Here is a 19703-nt window from a genome sequence, read left to right on the forward strand (position 1 = left end):
TTTCCCCTAAAAAGGGGCGGTTACGAAATTTACAGTTAAGTTCCCGGATGTGCCGTTTTGTTTTGTTTTTTTTCCGGATGTGCCGGTTGTATGTATAGTGAGCCTATGTGGTGACGTGCAACACAGACGCGCTGCGCTAAAACACTATGTGAAAAAACTCTAGCCGTTTCTCAATACCAAGTACGCAAAGTTCGGACTTGAGTCCTTGGTAGTTCGGACTTGACAAGTTCGACTCAGGAGAACGAACTCCCGAGGACGGGAGGACGCAAGTCCGATAATTCTTAAATGGAACAGCGGCGTACTTGATAGCGTCACTCAGCTCGCTCTGGCTTCTCCGGTTATCTTTTTATGTATATCTAGGCTACAAATAAAACAAAATATGTTATAAACCACTCTGCCTCTTTTCATTTTCATTTTAAAAAATCTTAAACATAATGGCCACACAAATGTGGTTCAGGCAACGCAATTGATTATCTTCACTGCATATTTATAACACGAAATATAAAGCACAACCCTGACTCTTGATGAATAAAAAACATTATAATATTGATCATTAAAACTAACATTTAGCAAAAAGAGGGTTGTGTCATTTTATTTTATTATATATGTACATACAGTGAAGAGAATGTAGGCAACATGTAGCCTGGTAATACCAAACTCTAAAAGCGTTTTCTTTCTCGCGGGGGGGGGGGGGGCGCTTGTCTGATGTTTAAAATCATTGGTTACCCGTAAGCCAATCACATAACGTTTGGTTATGGCGTGTGTTATGCGCATGCTCAGCCGCATCTAACTTCCACTGTAAACACATGTATGATGCGAAAACAAAACCATCGAGCGAAATACCGGAGTAAACATGGCTGTGAACGACTTTTGCAGATTATGTGAAGTAAATCTATGCATCCACGGTACAATCAGCATCTACGTCACGGCTCTCAGCCCGCCCTCTGTTCGTTGATTGGCCCGGCTTTTTTCAGACCGGAGAAAAACGGAAAGCTATTACTGTATCAGACTGAGCGAAATGAAATTGAGCGGAAGTAGGAAGTCTGACGTAGTCAGGCTAGGCAACATGTAGGCTATAATAAAATATTTTATATGTTTTAAATATATAAAATAAAATGACATAACCTTTTTTTGTTAAATGTCAGTTTTAATGATCAAGTATAAGTAGCCTAAAAGGTATAAGAAGCTATACAATAATAAAGCAAACGATTCAGTCAAACAAAAGTCAGCTCTCTAGGCTACAACGTTAAAGTTAAATAGACTAAATAAAGCTATGAAACTTCACTTTGCCCTCAGCTTAACGTTTTGCCAGGGAACAAATTATAGATTAATGAGACAAATAAAATAAATAAATAAATCGCCCGTTAGATATACACAAGACGATTTATATCTCATGTTAAACCACTAGACTAGAGACATCCGAGCCAGCGGCAAGTCAGCAGCACTAGCCGAGGAAAGGCTGTTCTCGGCGGGGTAGGCCTACATGAGCGCCGAGCGTCCGATTGCCTGGTTCTCACAACTCCGAAAACGTCAGATCAAATTTTCAAATAGGCGCTATCTTTATAAATAAACCAAAGATTTGATCTTTAAACAACTACATTCTCGCCTGAAATACTCTTAAAACTACATTTTGTGACACAATTACAGCAGTATTTTTAAATTACGCGGGGTTTCTCCTCTGCTATTGACGCTTGTTGGTTGGTGTGAGATGCATTCTGGGATACCTGGCTGTCTCAAGTTCGCACAAGTCACTTCTCGGTGCATCCTCGGTAAAAGGGGCGGATCAAGAACACATCCGGGGATTTGAACTGGACTTGGCTAGATGTGAACTTTGAATTGGAACAGTACTTGGGCAGCGACTGATGACGTTTCACAAGTCCACAAGAACACAAGTACAGACAAGAACGCATATTGAGAAACGGCTTCTGTCTTTACAACTTTTACTTGTAACGGAGTAATATTTGACCAGTAGTATCTGTACTTTCACTCAAGTAAGGAAGTTGTGTACTTTGTCCACCTCTGATTAGCCTATGTAAATAATTTATACGATTGCATCATCTCTAAAGTTTAACATATATGATAAGCTAAATGTAATTCATCTGATTACTTATTAATGTAATTGTAATTTAATGTCATAAAACAACATACTTGATTATTTTGACATTACATAAAGGAATCTTTTTAAAATCAAGGTTTTTATTTTTGACTATTCTTTTTTAATATTTGTATTTATAATTATTAATAATTTATTTATCATTATTTAAATAATTATAATATGCATGCAACTAAAATCTAGTCGTGCATATGTTTCATAAACAGCAAATTGAACATGAACATACGCATACAGAAACAGAAAAACAAAGATAAAGCAGACAAAAAAATTAAAATATTAAAGTAGACCAAAAACAGAAGAAGAGTAATACCAATCTACTTTAGGAACTGTGAAAAACTACTACTATAAATGCTCTATTTTCTCTACCGTCCACAGTCTACCGCTAATCATTTTGCGTTGCCAAGAGAGACTCGTACTTGAGCGACGCTCCCTGGCTTTACCAAACGGCAGCTGACTGGATGTTGGAGGACTGAGAGGAGGAGTAGCTGTTGCAGTAACAACATCCTGGATATTAGAGCCTGGCGGCGCACACGGCTACAGAAATAAGGAGGAATGAAGACATAAGGGAGGCGGTGGTGGCATTTGCGAATGTTTCAGTGCATAGAAGCAGGGGCATAAACGTGAGTCTGGCAACTTTCAGGCATTAATTGTGGATTTACGGTCTATGGCGCCGATTTATCCCGAGGCACCGACAAGGTGATGCAGCAGCTGCAGGACGGGATCAGTCCTCTACACGGCTGCCAGCTGAATGCCTTTACTGGATGAAAAAGGCGCAGCACACGTCCAGCGCAGGCCGGCTTGATATTTTATTAAAATAGGGCATTATGTAGAGAGGATCCCCCAGCGATTGCGATACACCCGTGGTTTACTTTCAATATTGTATCGGCTTTCGATATCGCTCTCCAGTTCAGAGACGCTGCCACGGCATCAAGCGGATCAGGCCTGTGCTGAAACACTGTCCGCGCGCTCCGCGATATTTACCGTTTGAAGCTCATGATGATGTGACGGGAACTTTTATCGTTAACACGCTGAAGGAAAGCTCTTAGAGCTGTAACATTGTGTTCACTATCCGGTCGGCGGGTTTTCTTTATGTTCTCCTAGGTTGCGTTACTATTTTGTCATATCAAAACTGCTTTTTTCGCTATCGAAAACGTATTGCTAGTTTGAGATAAATACGCCTTTCGGGCGGTGAGGGCGAACTCGCCGTTTATCGTGAAGATAACGACTTGACACCGAGAAGCGTTTGGATCAAAGCGAGGATCATGGATCAGAATGATAAAAAGACCCTCACGGTATGTGCACACATTTAACCTATATATATGTAAGAGTATTAATCAAATAGTAGCCTAATACAAATCCTGGCTGATGTTAAAGATAAGACCTGCGTTTTGAGCACGAAACGCTTGATGTGGCGCTGTAATGAAGCACGAGCACTTGTACAGGTGTCACATTGTCATGCTCAAAGTCTGATAGTACTGTCTGTATGCCGAATTTGATATATTTGGTGCATGTTCATTCCGATGATTGTTGTTTTGATATAATGCTGATCTCATTTGAATGGTTACTCGTCTTTGCTTGTTTGACTGTAGTCTATCTGTGTTTGACATGAATGTGGAGCTGCATGATTATCCAAACAAGACCATCTAATAAACAATATTTAAAGTAGTTTTGGACCATAATGTATGCTTGCGCCCTCATTGTCTAATGTAGACCATTTGTAAGTGTGAACCAAAAGCCCATGTAAGTAATTAATGGGTGGCGTAATAGTAGGGAAAAAGTATTTAATCCTTATAATTAAGCAATGTATCACGAGCTAGAGTGTTACACACAGCACTGCAGGTAATCACATTTACAACATTGCTCTTATTCCATAAAACAGCACAATTGGTTGTGTAATTTTATAGAGTATAGATTAATTAATATCTTAAGTAACTTGCGTTCAGACAAAATGTGACTGATAAGTTGGTATATTTCTTTTTCGCCAACAAAAATAGTACCGAAATTAGCCAAAACACGTCACTATGCAAAACAGACTAAAAGCTGGCCTAGATCAGCGTATTTGAGTGGAGTGGAGCGGCACAGAATTCCCCTCCTGGCTCAGAAAGCATCTCTCTGCTTCTAAATCAGTCTACTTCCCTATAGTTGGTGAAAAACAGTATGTGAGATTAGTATGTCCAAATTTATAAAACTGTAAATTAAATTGCCCAAACGACCTACTACTTTTGGTGAAATTTGCATCTGATGAACACTTTACTATCCCATGAGGCCATGAGAGCGGCGTTGTGAATGGCAGTGAAGTGATACAACTGATGTTGGTAGGTCACATGACAAAATGGCGGATGTACAACATCTGAATTTCATTCATATAACCCAAATTCTTAATATAAAGCACATACTTTTTACTACATACTGTCGTAGTAAGTTTCAAACCAAATGTTGTAGTCAGTATGCAAGGCCAAAACGGCACACTAGTATTAGCATACCAATCTTACTATCTATTGCTACCTTAAAGTGCACATGGGAAACTCATACCTCCAAATCTGCCTTTTGTTATTAAGACATCACTGATTCAGGGTGGAAACATAACATGGCAGCCAAAAAAATAAAAAAATAAAATTGTGAATAAACCCAAAAAGAAATCACTGACTTATCTATGGTATCACAATTAAATGTGAAGCAGACCATGAAAGTGATGAGCAGACCATGAGTGATTTGACACCATTTTCTACAGACTTGCTTTCTGCTCACAGATCTCTGTGTATAGATTGTATATTACATACTATTATTTATGTTATATATCAGTGTCTCTGCAATGTTTCAAATCGTCACTCCCCTTTCAATGTCACAACTTGTGTATCACCTAGAATAGAGTTTCCCACTTGTAAATGCAACTTTGCTCGGTCATTCATATGCTCGTAACTCTTAATTACGATATTTCCGACTACACTTGAAGGGCACAAATATATTGCACAAATAATAGACCAAATTACTTCTAATCACTAGTGACTACTAGTCTAGAACAGAGGAATCAAATTAGATTCCTGGAGCTACCTGTTGTTTAATAAAATTTATACTCATGTCCTTTCTGCTGCTTAACATAATTGCCATGGAAACTGAAGTTAATTTGAATGGCAAGCTTCTGTTGAATCCCTTATGACAGTCAGTTTCTGAATATGTGTTTGTTTTCAGAGCAAGTGGAATCAGTTGTGATCTACAGGACAACTAAATTTCTATGATAAGAAGACATTCGGCAGTAAATCTCCCTTTTACCGCAATGAGATAATAGTGTGGCTTACACAAAAACAACCTTGACACTTATCCCACCATATTCCAGTTCATCATCAAAATATGACCACGCCGGCTCTATTGCCACTCTCGGGACGTAGGATACCTACCCTCTCGCCAGGTGCCTCCTCATTCCCCCATCACAGAGCCACCTTACGGCTCTCTGAGAAGTTCATCCTCCTCCTCATCCTCAGTGCCTTCATCACCTTGTGCTTTGGAGCGTTTTTCTTCCTCCCGGACAACTCCAAACACAAGCGCTTTGACTTTGGCTTGGAGGACGTGTTGATACCACACATCGAGTCAGAGAAGGAGGCGAGGCACAGCAGCAGACAGGGCATACATGGCGTGGGAGCTCACGACGAGCATCGGCACAGGTGAGATCTCCTCAACATCGCCGTGTGTTTTTGTGTCTCTATGTATAGGTGGTATAACATCTTCACTGTGACGCTTTATTCGGAAAACAAACTGAACCGCTTCTATGCGGCAGCAAAAAAGTCAATGAAAGATTATGAAAGCAAAAAGGATTCTTTGAGATTTTTGCTTTCTTTTAATATTATTAAAGGGATAGTTCATCCAAAAATGAAAATTATACCATTAATTGCACTGCCTCATGTCGTTCCAAACCCATAAGTCTTTCGTTCATCTTCGGAACACAAATTAAGATTTTTTTAATGAAATCTGAGAGCTTTTTGTACTCTCCATAGACAGCTGCGCAACTGACACATTGACGCTTTAAAAAGTTCATAAAGAGATTGTAAAATGAATCCATATGAATTGAGCATTTTAGTCCAAATTTTCTGAAGAGTCTCGATCTCTTTAAATGATTAACAGAGTTAACTTAGGCTTTTATTCACATATAAACATTGATCAGCGAACATAAACAGAAGCTTAAAGCTGCAGTCGGCAAGTCTGGCAGATTCAGGGGACTTAGCCAAAATGTTGAATGTTTACAACTCTCATGCCCCTCCCCCACTACCACCGGGCACCCTCCAATCGAGTTTGTGCTCTTCAGTGCGTGTGCACCAGATTTTCTGTGAACGCGCCCGTCTCTTCAGCATCGAAGCATCATTTTCTTTTCCTTGGTTGTTTTGGACCTTCTAGCTCTGGTTGTTAACCGAAGAATTGACCCTTCGCTAAGCCCCGCCCTCCTTAGTTACTGTTGCTACGCCTGTCAAGCTTTTGCACCTGGCACGTCTATTACAGTATGTATGCAGCGGTTTCAGACATTCCCAAGGAGATAATTAGTCATTTTTGGCGAACAGGTGAAATATCTGAGAGAGCAAGACAAAAGGGACTGCAGTATGCATTCGAGGGATATATCCACAACATAATATGCAACCGATTAGAGAATAATTTCATCAAAATTGAAGCTATAAAGCCTAACAGTTATAGGTCCCAGCCCAGCGCAAGCAGCAGCCGCCTCATACGCTGACCATTCAAATGGGAACAGCTATGTTCGTGCACAGCAGGGTGAGTGAAATTTGAAAATCTAATATTTATAAATCAAACAGCTTATCCATAAGTATTGTGGAATAAACACAAGACATTAGCCTGACCACTTTGCAATGACAACATTCTCCCGCTTATATTTTTAGTGCGCCAGGCTACTGCTCAGTGCTCACACGCCGTGGGTCACATAAGTGACTAACGTTACTGTTATGAACTGATTAAGTTTGCATACCAACCTTTTCCTTGGAGATCTCCGGCAAGCCCCCTGATGTTCCCTCCTTTTACTAACTACCTTTTACTTTTACGTTACTAGAACTAACACAAGGAGAGTCGCGATCGGATTGGGGTAGGGCGGCCGTCGATTAACAAAATGCTGAAATATATTTTTAAGTAACGCAAGTTATGTCAGTGAGCCTCCGTCTTGCCTTTAATCACACTTGATCCACGAGCTGGACAATAACTTTATTCTAGAGCTGCTATAAAGCCAAAACACTTTACTTTTAATTTCCTATTATCAATGTAAAGCTGCTTTGGAACAATCTACATTGTTAAAAGCGCTATATAAATGAAGATGACGCCCGGCATTTCTCCCCTTGGGTTTTAGGTTTCAGGAAGGGAACAAAATCCACCACCCCGTCCAAACTTTTAGGATACCGGGTATCAGATTTGCACAATCCATACGCACAACGCTTCGGCATGTTTCCCTCGCTCGAAAGCTTGCCAGACCTCCCGCGCCTAGTTACGGTTGCTAAGCCACGATTGGCCAGTGGCGGTTTTCGGGCGTGGCTTAGCGAAGGGTCAATTGGAAGCTTGTTAGTAGATTTTCTCTCCGCCATCACGCTTCGTACAATCCAACACACCTGCGAACTTCAGGCGTGCATGTGATATTGTAACGTGCACGAGGGTGGGATCTGTGGCGTGTGCACAAACTGTGATTGACAGTCAGATCTCACACAGCCCTGCGCTGATTTCAGAAGAACTGGGAGTGGTGGATTTTTGCAAAACAAATAACAGGCTCTAGGTGGAGGTAGAAGCGCGTTTTTTTTAATAAAACTGGCTGATTTATGTTGTTCTGTCGGAGCATAGTGTCGGTTTCAGTGAATATGATCAAAAAAATCTTGCTGACTGCAGCTTTAACTGAACCTGCTTGATGTGCGAGAACAAACCTCATTGGTTCTTGTGAAAGCTTAAATTTGCTGCTTAACACGGGAATGAACCTCATTGGCTCTCGCATGTAAAGCAAACATGCTTGAGCTTCCGTTTACCATAACGGATCTGTGAATTGATGAACGTTTAATGTGAATAAAAGCTTAAATTCAATCTGTTTATCATATAAAGCGATCGAGTCTCTTCAGAAAGTTTTGACTAAACCGCTCAATTCATATGGATTAACTTTTTGAGTCGTCAAAGTGGTAGTTGCTTAGCCGTCTATAGAGGGATGGAAAGATCCCATCAAAAATATCTTCATTTGTTGTTCCGAAGATGAAAAAAATTCTTACGGGTTTGGAACGACATGAGGGTGAGTAATTAATGACAGAATTTTTGGCTGAACTAACCCTTTAATCTTAATATGCACATTGTAATTGGAAAGCTCATACCACTATTTCATGGCAGGAGGAAAAAGCTATAAATGCACTATTCAGGCCAAGCACACATGTAGGTGTGAGCTGTGCGAACAGACTATTCACAGATTGTCTGTGCTTTCTTTAATGGCCCTTCGATCTCTAAGCTTTTTCATACCCCAATCCATAGCAGCAAACAGTGATTTAGAGTCAGAAATCTTTGGGAATGCTTTTTTATTAGGTTTGAAATTCAAAAACTTTCCAAGATCATTTAAGAAAAGTGTATGTTATTAACCGCAAGGCAAAGAAGCCCTTCACTGTTTTCTATGAAAATCGCATTCCGCAATTGATGTATTTATCATCTCCTTTTCCCCCTAGCAATACTTCCACAATTATAAAAGGCTTTTTTTCCGCCTGAGATGGTTGTAGCCACACAGTCAGTGGTTCAGCTCTGTTTCTTTCTTCAGCTGTGTGGACCACAATTCATTGAGAGTTTAAGTGAACTTCGGTGAAAGAAAGCGCTTTCTGCTTCTTTGTTGTTACAGGGGCCTCTATGTGTTGTTTCTACTTTCACCATTGAGCTGCTGTGTGTACTCTGTCTTAAGAACCAAGCCATGGCTTAAAATCTTGTCTAGGTTTATCCTGTCTGAGGTTTGCATGCAACTTCCAAAAAAAAAGAAAAAAAGATTGTATGTATCTTTGAAAATGTAGTTGCAATCTAACGTTGTATGAAAGTCACATGACTTTTCCTGTGCAATATAAGATGAGTTATCAAAATGTCAAAGCTTTAATATCATAGCAGTTTTCCCCCACATTTTTTGCAATACGATCCTCAGTGATAGAAACTTAAATTGAATTTAAATGCAGCTTGTGTGTTTGATTTTTTGTGGTCATTCAAGCTTTCATTTATGGAAATGTGTGGCACATTTCATGTGGCAAATGCTGACTCTGTCTCAGCGAGGCATTAGTGTGACTGAGGACCATCTCAATTTTACCAGCTGGATTGAACAGAGCCTCTTAAGTACACTAGAAAATAAACCTGCTGAGCTGATGAAATGTTAACGTTAATGCATATTTTTTGTTTTTTTTGCGCTGTCGTCCCAAAGGTAGAGTTGAAGTGCAGTCAGACATACTGCATGTGTATTTGCTAGTGAGAGACAGAGGCCCTGTTTACACCTGGTATTAAGATGCGTTTTGGTCGATCGGATCACGAGTGCACAACGCTAAATAAAGGTTAAACGGTCTGAAACGCTTTGAGCTTCTCCACTTTTGACGAAAACACATTTGACCGGATTGCTATCTAATGGCGCTTTTCCATTACCAGTACCGGCTCGGCTCGCTTTTCGCTCCGTTTTCCATTGCAGATAGTACCTCCACAATAGTACCTGGTCGTCATAGCGACGCCGCAGGAAACTGCCGTGACTTAAAGGGACACCAGGCAAGTCTGAGTGTTTTTTCTCTACGTAGCTCCCCCTAGTGTCTGGTAGTAAATGCTTTCAAACACTTTGTCATAAAAACGAACTGTTGTCCCTCCCCCCCCTCGCCATGAGCAACCCAGCTGATCAGCTGTCAACCCAGCTGAGCAGAGGAACAGGCTATTTCAAAACCAGTTAGGTCTACCGAGGCAAGTAAAGCAATATTTTCTTTCCAACTGATGGCGATTTTTTTTTTTTTTTTTTTTTTTTTTTTTTTTTATTGTGTTGTCATGCATACTATTATTTTTACCGGGAACGAACGATATGAACGAGGCGAACTACTGCTTTGGTGTTTGTTTGTTTTTGGGAGAATGGGCATGAGCATAAATATATATATATATATCTATCTATCTATCGGAGGCTAATATTTGTCTAAAGTTATATTAGTAAGGTCTATAAGTTAATCTGGTAGAATGACGGTTTACCTTTGCTTGTCTAAGAAAACATCAGAACGTTTTTTCTAGCTCGATCATGATATGTGCAACATGTTTATTGCCTATTATCAGACGCGTTGACTTAGTGACATAAAATAAAAGTGTAAGTTACACAAATAAAACCGACAGAGGAACGGCCAAACAACTACAGAAATCAAACGTGTTTGCTAATGACAATGCTAACATCAAAGTTATAGTATCTAGCGTACTAGTAAGCCCGTAACAGACAGCGATCATAATAAAAACCTTTACAGACAATAGCAAACATCCTGAGGTCGCAATTACTTGAAATTTAAATATTAAACACAGTTTATTCCAAAGATACTTACAAGTGCAACAGCAGGATCAGCATCCGTTTTGCAGGCTTCTGTTTCTCTCAGTTCTCACCATTCTGAAAAAGCCGATATTTACTCGAGTCTGACTTGCTCGGTCAGTCTCCCGTTTCCTCTTTCGTTGGTCCTCCGACAAAGATTTCCTAGCTTTCTGCATCTTTTTTACAGCCTCAGCCATAACTCAATCTATCGTTGCCCTTTGCTTATAGCTAGCCGGTGCTTGAATGGGGGCGTGTACGTGTGCAGTGCCGTCAAGCAATTCGTTACATCGCGAGACCTGATATCACGCGATACTTCCTGACGCCGACCCGCCGGCCCAAAGTTGCAAGTGAGTTTTTTCCGCTCTCGGGCACCAGGGGGGTGCAAAACCACCACCATTCAACTCGAAATAAGTAATATAACCATTCCACTGACTCCAAAGCTGTTCAGTTAAGGTTAGAAAGTTACCTAGAGCATCTTTAATCTTTTACGCGCGATGCGCGAGACACACCCGCTACCCGCACACACAGGACAATGGAGGAAATCGAGTGTATGCTGTTTTTGGATGTTTTTGTTTTTGCTGTTTTTTATTCAGGATACTCCGTCTGGCGCGTGCAATGATGACGCAGTGAATAGTGACGATTCTCTGACCAATCAGCAGTCTGCCGTGTTTTCACGTCACATTTTAGTATCGCCTCAGCTCGCTTAGAACCTCGCCGGAGGTGGTACGAAAAAAAGTACCTGGAAGCAGGTACAGGTACAACATTTACACAGTGGAAAACCAAACAGAGCCGAGTCGAGGCGAGCTGGTACTGTGTAGTGGAAAAGCGCCAAAAGTGTAGACGCTCATGTGGTCGAATGTGTTCGAACAGCCACAAAAGACCACCTACTCTCTGCCTACTGACTTAATGCGTAAACATTATGCGAAGCGCGCTAGCCAGACAAGATTTAAACTTTGTCGGCTGAAGACCCAAGTTTGATTTAAAGACAAAAAACAAACCAAGCAACAATGTTCTCTCAACATTGATTGCTAACACGCACTGGTAACATGGTCACTCACTGCTTCTCTACAAATGTTTTTCGTCGTCTCCTTTTGTGTTCATAGTACATTGTGCAAGCTTATTTCATCCATTAGATCAAAAGATCTGAAACATTTACCCGCCCAAAGACTTTCCCCTCAAAGAAATCAAAACAGAATTTGTTGAAAGTGGACAAAAGAGATGGATCAAAACAGGTGTAAATGGGAATGTGTCTCCCTCGTCTACTTGTGACCAAAACTCATCTTAATACTAGTAGGGTTGTAGCGGTATGACGGTATATCACGTCCGATTGCCATATCGTGAACATTTGCTTCTCTTCGGTATTGGGAAAAAATTAAACCAGACGGAGAGTCTCACCTGTGGATACGCAACTTCTTTCCATTTGATTGCTTAGACTCTCAACTTGCTCCACCCACACACATACAGTGGAGAACATGTCAGGCTGTTATCTCTAATCTCTATCCCCCGCCAAAAAAGAAGTTAAAATTTGCTGTTTGGGATTACTTTGGATAACAAAAAAACAAACGTGTGGTTGTCCAATTTGCCAAAAATATGGACCCAAAATGGCTGCAAAAGGAGAAAATGCATCAAACATGTTCGCCTATATTCGAGAACCCATTCCCAATGTGCAGATAAAAGTCTCCCATTTCTAACTTCATTTTAAGCTCATGTTCTCTGAGTAAGTGTGTCACTGTGGTGGGCTGATGTAACAGATGCCCTGTGACTCGCGCTAATTGAGTTAGCGCTCACACCTGCCAACCTGACATGAAGCTTAAGGCTCCTTTAAAAGCGAGAAAGTGCTCGGCTTGAGCTAAACCAGACCCTTTCTCCTAAACCTGACAGTTTATTTTTCAATTTTTGTCCTGATACTGTTTAAATTGGATGAGCTACGTTTGATGGCATGTTGGAGATTCAATCTGAGTGAAAGATTTGCCTGCTCCTGCCAAAGCTTTAGTAAGAGGAAGATTCATTTGAAGTGTCTGAGCTCAGGCACTTTATTAGAGTCTTGTTTCTATTAGAGCAGAGAAACAGACAGATGATGATGTGCTCCTCAAAAAAAGTGATAATGACGTTATTATTGCAGAAAACAATTTAGTTTCATTGTAGTTAGTGGTGATAGAAAAATGCTAAGAAAGGGGGCAGCTTTTGTGACGAAGCGAAAACATTGCAGATCATCTTTCTGAGGTAAATCATTGGTTAAAATAAGGCCCCCACAGCAAAGTTATTCGCCTTGGGGTAATACAAAGTTCGAAATGCCTGACCAGCGATATACTGCTAGTGAACATCTGATGAATATGTAAATGTGCTAAGCGCTTTCCTCTCTCAATGACAAAATAAACGCACAACAAAATTGAGAAAACCGCAAGCATTTTTTTTATCAAAGCATAGCCTTGTAAAGCATCTGATCATAGCAACATGGATATGTTTGCACGAGCTCTGCAATTCGGCATTCTGGTAAAGCCACATCACGTTTATTTATACAGCACTTTATACAATAGATTGCTTAAAATCAAGCAGCTTTACCATATTAAACATGAAAAACAGTGTCAGTGTCTCATTTCATCAGAAGTACAACTCCATTTTCCACTGTAAAGCAGCTCTCCAGTGTTTTCATGTTTTCACTCACGGACGTCTGACCTCTACGGACTGGAGAAATGAAGCGGAAAAGATTTCCATGTGAAAGAAGGCAGAGCCTCCGCACACACCTACCTATTATGTTTCGAACTCCCAAAACAAACCCCAAACGAAGTTCGTTTTGGCCTGATTTTGTTAGAAATTACGTCACATAAGTTCGTTCTTCGATTTCGTTTGAAGTATATTGGGGCCTTTAGGATCAAGAGGAACAGAATCAACTACAACATATTTAGTGTATAAAAGTGAGAATACTACTTGCCCTACCAGATCATTGGTGCATTGTCACTACATATGACATTTGTTAATATTAAAACATTTGTTAATGTGTTTGTGTTGTATTAATTTTTCTGGGATGTATTAAATCTATAAAACTACTGAACTATACTGCCTACGAATAGAATAGAATAGAATAGAATAGAATAGAATAGAATGAGGCATTTATATAGCGCTTTCATATGTACTTTCATATGTACATCTATGCTAAGATGAACATTTCAAATACCAGTATGCTACTTTTTCACATGACCTCACGGTTGCACATTTAATTCATTGAGTGGCATCGATTTATCTCAAAAGTAAAAAAGTTAGAATCTTTAATCCAATTTTTTGTACAAATGTCTAAATTTGTGTCTGATAAAATGAGTCAAGATGGCAAAATTACAAATCATGGTTGATATGGCTCCTGGTTTGTTTTTCATGACTGAAGTAATTAAAAATGACAGTCCATTGCACACAGCTGTCCATCCTCATGAGGCAGCTTTACATCAAATAGGACAGGAACGGAAGTCAGATGAGAGATTTGTTTTTAAAAAGAGACATGAAAAATGTAGGAAGGAATAAAGAGAGGCTCCGCTTCGCTCAAGTGCTGTCCACTTAAAGGCTGTAGTCAGACCTGTATGCATCATTTGATACCAGGAGGCTGTTATTCCCCAGAGCAGCTTCAGGCTGAGAGTGATACAGAAAGAAACCACCACACAGCGTTGTATCTTTCAACTCTTGAAAGGCAAGATGGGGCTAGAAAGCGATGGATGGTGGGGATGGTAAGGAAGAAGGCCCTTCCTGAACTCTGTATTGGAAATATGAGTTGCTGACCTTATTTTCTAGTTTCTGCGAAATGGGCCAGCAGCCACGTGGCTTCACAGGTGTTGGTGGTATTTCGTTGAAAATGAGCTCAGTTCTCAAGGGAATCGTGTGCAAGTACGTTCACATAAACATTTGCAAGCACTGTACTACACTAAATACTAATGAAAAGCACATATTATCAGTTGGCGAGTTAAGCAGTGTGTTCCTCTTATTCCTCAGTAACACAGCTGAATACTTCAAGCTGTCCTTGATGCTTCAGATTTCTATAGGTGTTTCTTCATTCTCTTTGCATTTCTCTCTGTCTTTATCTCTTTTCTGTCTCTATATGTGAGCAAGGCAGAAAATGAATCCTGATCAAAGCCTAATGATGGGGCTGAGGAATGGGTCTGTCTGAGATAGATTGGGTCTCCTGAGGCGTACAGAATTAATCTGCTGTACCAGAATGAAAACCTGTTTTATACCTAGAGCCACACATGTGGGGATAACGGATCCAAAAGTGCTTCTGGACTCATTCTGCTATAGACCGTGTTTGGTTTACTTCCACGATAAGCTTTGACTTGTGAAGAAGCTGAGGTTTGAAGGTGGATGTGTGGGTAGGTTGATGGTAGATAGTGTTGAGCGCACAAAACTGATGGAAGCTGAGCATCTTAACACCTGCTCATGGTGGGTGTAATATAATAAGCGCTTATCTGTTCACAATGGCAAGCTCTGCTGAATTTACTAGTGTTCTGTTGGCATGGCAGTGCTATCTAACATCCATTATACAACACCATCTTGATATATCCATTTACATTTACATTTAATCATTTAGCAGACACTTCTATCCAAAGCGACTTACACATGAGGAGAGCAGTAGAAGCAACAGTACAGTAATGATATCAAAAAGTATGGTTTAAAAAAAACAAACATTTTCAGACAATCCCTGTATTCATGCATCAATAGTTAGATTAATTAATCATTCATTATAGATTAAATATGTCAAAATGGTGTTTCTTTCTTGATGTTAACTCTCTTACAGGGAGCTTATATAATGACATTACATTTCAAAGAATATTCCACCTAGAGCTTGTTGGAATGATGTAGGTGGGTTCACATAATGCCTGTAAATAATGGAATTACTGATGAAAAGTAGTAGCGTACGCAATGGATTTAACTAAACATGTTAATTCAGCCACACTTTGATTTGCCCTGGACTGACTTTGTCTCAGTTGGAGTAATTGATTCAAACAAATTTTGACATGCTTCTAATTGTATGTTTGACATTATGAGCCTTCCATGAAATCACCTAGATTCAGCTTTGAGAAAGCCTTTCAAAGAGAGAGAGAGACTGCAGGCCCCCCAAAAAAGCCAATAGAATAATGTGAGTGAGAGCGAAGGGTTGCAGGCTGAGATTTGTAGGTGAATCCATTATAATGGAGTGTTACCGTAGACTATAGATGTCTGCACTCTAATGCAATGCAGAGTTTTATTGGTGTTTACTGTCATTAGTGAGGCCCTTTGCTCTCATGTCCCTTGTAAGAAGCCATTAGTGCCCACATATTTCCAACTCGCACACGTCCCTGTTTGCAGACTAGCCATTTAACCCCCGCATTAGAAATGCTCACATCAGCACTCACTTTACTGTAATTGCAGCTTTTATCCTCTGGTTCGACAACGTTAGTGTCCGTCGCATGTATTTCTTAAGCTAATTGAGCACTTTGATGCAAATATTGTATATGCAAAATATTGGATATTGTAATGCATTCAAATGATTGTTAAGCCATTATAGTTTAGCAGATACCAGGAGACAGCAAGACTGGGTGGGGAAGAACGACAAAACGTCTCGTTGTCACCTGGCGAACGTTTCCAGGCCGTAACAATGAACGAACCAGTCTGAGATAACCTGCGTCGCCCCGGCATATCACTGTCTGTGTCACTGTATCCATCTGACCTCTTTTCCTTGCAATCCCCTTCTGCTCTTTCTTTAGTCTGGTGTGCTTCATTGATTCACAAGACCTAAAAATCTTCTGTCTCCACCCTTATTCTTCTGTGTGTGTGTGTGTGGGGCGTTATGTTACCTTGTAGCTTATACTATATGAGTCTCCTGTGCATTCTCCCACACTCCACCCCATTGCTCTTAACTAATACATACTAAACAAAACAATAATATTGTTGTAACACATTGTTTCTGTTAATACAATTTTATTGCGAAAAACTTTAATTAAATTAATTCCAATTGTTTGATTATAAATCAGGTTTTGAGCTGTTTGTTGTTAGTGTACTCCTGGGTGAAGTACGTATAAAGTGACGTGACGTGAAGTATTGTCACCCATACTCTGAAATTGTCCTCTGCATTTAACCCATCCAAGTTAATACACACACATTAGTAGTGGTAAGTAGTGAACACCAAGCCATTTTTGATGCGGCACCCGGGGAGCGATTGGGGGTTAGGTGCTCAAGGGCACCTCAGTCGTGAATATTGAGGGTGGAAGAGAGCGCTGTTCCTTCACTCCCCCACCTACATTTCCCTGCCGATCGAACTTTCGGGTTACAAGTCTGACTCTCTAACCGTTAGGCCACGCCTGCCCCTGTACACAGATTATAGTGTTGAATATCCACTTCATTCATTTCTTTTTAAGAAAAATATTAAAATAAATCTTATTGACCTAAACTTGAACTAAATTGTTAACGCCGGGCAGTATAATACATAGTATACATTGCGTTACATGTATGACATTTATGTAGCCTATAAATACATTAACAATTTATATAATATGAAAATAATAAATGATATAATATAAATGTAGAAATGGAAATAGAAATGTTCCACCTCCTATATTAGTAACAATAAACTGTAATTAAATCATCTCTTATATATTGTGCATCTGCAGGGAGGAAGAGGAGAGTCTTCGTGACAAGATCCGGGCAGATCATGAGCGGGCACTGCAGGAAGCCAAGGAAAAGCTCCGCAAATCCAAAGAGGAGCTGAAGGCTGAGATCCAAACAGAGAAGACCAAGGTAGCTGAGGACTTGAAAAAGAAAGACGGTCCCAAACCACTGCCTCCAGTACCCATGCCCAAACTGGTAGGGGTCAACGATGGTGACCCAGGGGATCCTGACACCAAGGAAAAGAGGGACAAAATCAGAGAGGTAAGAGGAGTGCGTGTTTACATGCTTTAAAGGGTATAGTGTGCTTGCTAGGTTTAAGAATTAGGGCTGTGCGATTTAAGCAAATTTTAGCTTCGATTTTGTTTTCCAAGATTATAAAAAAGCGATAATCAAGATAATGCTTTCTTGATGCTATTGCTATGTATTGTTATTGTGAAATAAATTACTCGCATAATTTTTTTGGTCATACTGCCCACTCATGATTGTGTTAAATAATCTTGATTACAGTATAGACCAAATCAATTGCGATTAGGATTTTTATCATAGTCGAGCTCGAGCAGCCCAACTCAGAATTTTTGCAACTCCTAGTCTTGGTCGTGCTTTGGTGAGAGATGAACAGACATCATCTCCCTCACAGTTAATTACTTCACATTGCTTTATAAATTGAACAGTTTTGACCTATTTAATCTGTTGCAATTTGAATCTGAGGTCTCCATAGGTATAATTATCAGCTTTTGAAAATGGGTTGCAGTTTTGGATGAGAAATAACTCTGCGAAAGTAATAGCCACTGGTTGATTTGTGCCTTACTGGAACAGACAGATTTCTACTGATGTAATGCAGATTTGGATTTTCGCTCTTCCAGATGGACCACACAATTTGTCTTACTGTGTGAGATTCTGTTCCTAAATGAATCAGATTGGAAAATGGCTATTAGTGTTGTTTACTAAATGCAAAAGCATTACTGTTCCAATTCTCATACTCTGGGGTTTGAGTTGTTGTTTTTTTTGCACTGTTCGTGGTATGGACACAAATGATATTCAGATCTAGTTGACTTTTGATATTGATCATGTTTAATGTTGGCTGTGACACTTAAGGACCTCTTACATAAAGCTTAACAGCCTGTGGGCTGCAGATGATGAGTCAGCAATGCTTGCAGTATGCCATTATATTCACTTTCAAATGGCTACTTGTCTTTAATGAGCTTCTAAACCTGGAACTAAATGTTTTTCTTTTGTTTCAGTACTTTGGAGACTGATTGTTTTGTCCCCACATAAGTATGTGCTGATGTTAGTGATGGTTATGGTCTAAGAGTAATTGGTGTCCTTAAGTGTAAAGGTGAGATGACTGTTGCCTTAGAGCTTTTTACCAGGCATTTAACCATGGGCTAACGTTTGTAAATCCCAGGTTAAAGTCACTTTTAACACTTGTAGTTTTGAAAGGAACCAATGTTAACCTATGTTATGAAATGCTGCTCTGGTGTCATGCAAGATCCTATCCACCTGCAGAATATTACCCCCCTTCAGGGCTCCAGACTAACACTTGAGAGCTGTATCACCAATGCCACCAAGTTCTACAAATGGTGGCACCAGCACCAGATTTGGTAGCACTGGGGGAAATTAATCATAAAGTTAATTTAATCATAAAATTACTATTGTTTTTGCATTAACAAGTGCAGTTACTAATAATATTATGTTTGTTTATTGGAAATGTAACAGTAAAGCACTGAGCTTGCATTGATATGCAGATAAAATTAACTTTTATTAACAGTAATGTGCAAAAAACTAATTTTTTATAGGGAAAAGTTAAATATTCTACTCTTATTAAATGTAGCATTTGTTGTAGTGGTCGACCGATATTGTTTTTTTGATTGCCGATATCTTCGAGAGCAGGATGGCCGATATAAAGCCGATATTTTTATTATATACTTTATATTTATTTTAATCAATATTTTATCAATTTTAAATAAATTAGAAAACAAATCTTTAAAATAAATATGCTTATACTTTAGATGGCAACTTCTTGAATCTGCAATCCTATTACAGTATTTTTCACAAATAAAGTAATTGTTTAAAAATATATGAATATGTGAATAAAAAGGAAGTAAACACTGTAATATTGCACTCAGTAATCTGGTAATATTGCGCGCACTGGTAATCATATTTTTTCAAATAAAGACAAGGTAAGGCTAATATTACATACAGCACACAGTGAAAACGATATGAATATGACACAGTGGACAACTGGCTATAGCACAGCATATTTTAAAATGAAGGATTTAAAGTTTTTCGATCGCGTCTCCTGTGAAGCTGATCTTCTGTTTGCATTCACTCACTTCGCACGGACCGACCGTCACTCGCAGTAACACGTTTATGCAGGCTACAAATGCACACTTCACAAGATATCACAGCTGGATTCGATTAAATCTGCAAGGTTTGTGAAATTAAATG

The 19703-nt window shown here is 39.6% G+C and overlaps 1 protein-coding gene across 2 annotated transcripts in view; it reads left to right on the plus strand.

The window, feature by feature from the left end:
- Positions 1–2580: 2580 nt before the first annotated feature.
- man1a2 (mannosidase, alpha, class 1A, member 2) overlaps positions 2581–19703 on the plus strand; it is an 83410-nt gene continuing 66287 nt past the window's right edge. The window contains exons 1-3 of one of the 2 annotated variants that reach the window (XM_084123091.1): positions 2581–3405; positions 5303–5772; positions 17258–17516. In XM_084123091.1, coding sequence (XP_083979217.1) covers positions 5462–5772; positions 17258–17516 — 570 coding nt within the window. In that variant the 5' untranslated portion in view covers positions 2581–3405; positions 5303–5461. The remainder of the gene's footprint in view (positions 3406–5302; positions 5773–17257; positions 17517–19703) is intronic. The other variant, XM_084123092.1, reaches the window with a different exon arrangement.

The sequence above is a fragment of the Abramis brama genome, assembly GCF_963993115.1.
Source record: "Abramis brama genome assembly, chromosome: 8".
NCBI lineage: Eukaryota > Metazoa > Chordata > Actinopteri > Cypriniformes > Leuciscidae > Abramis > Abramis brama.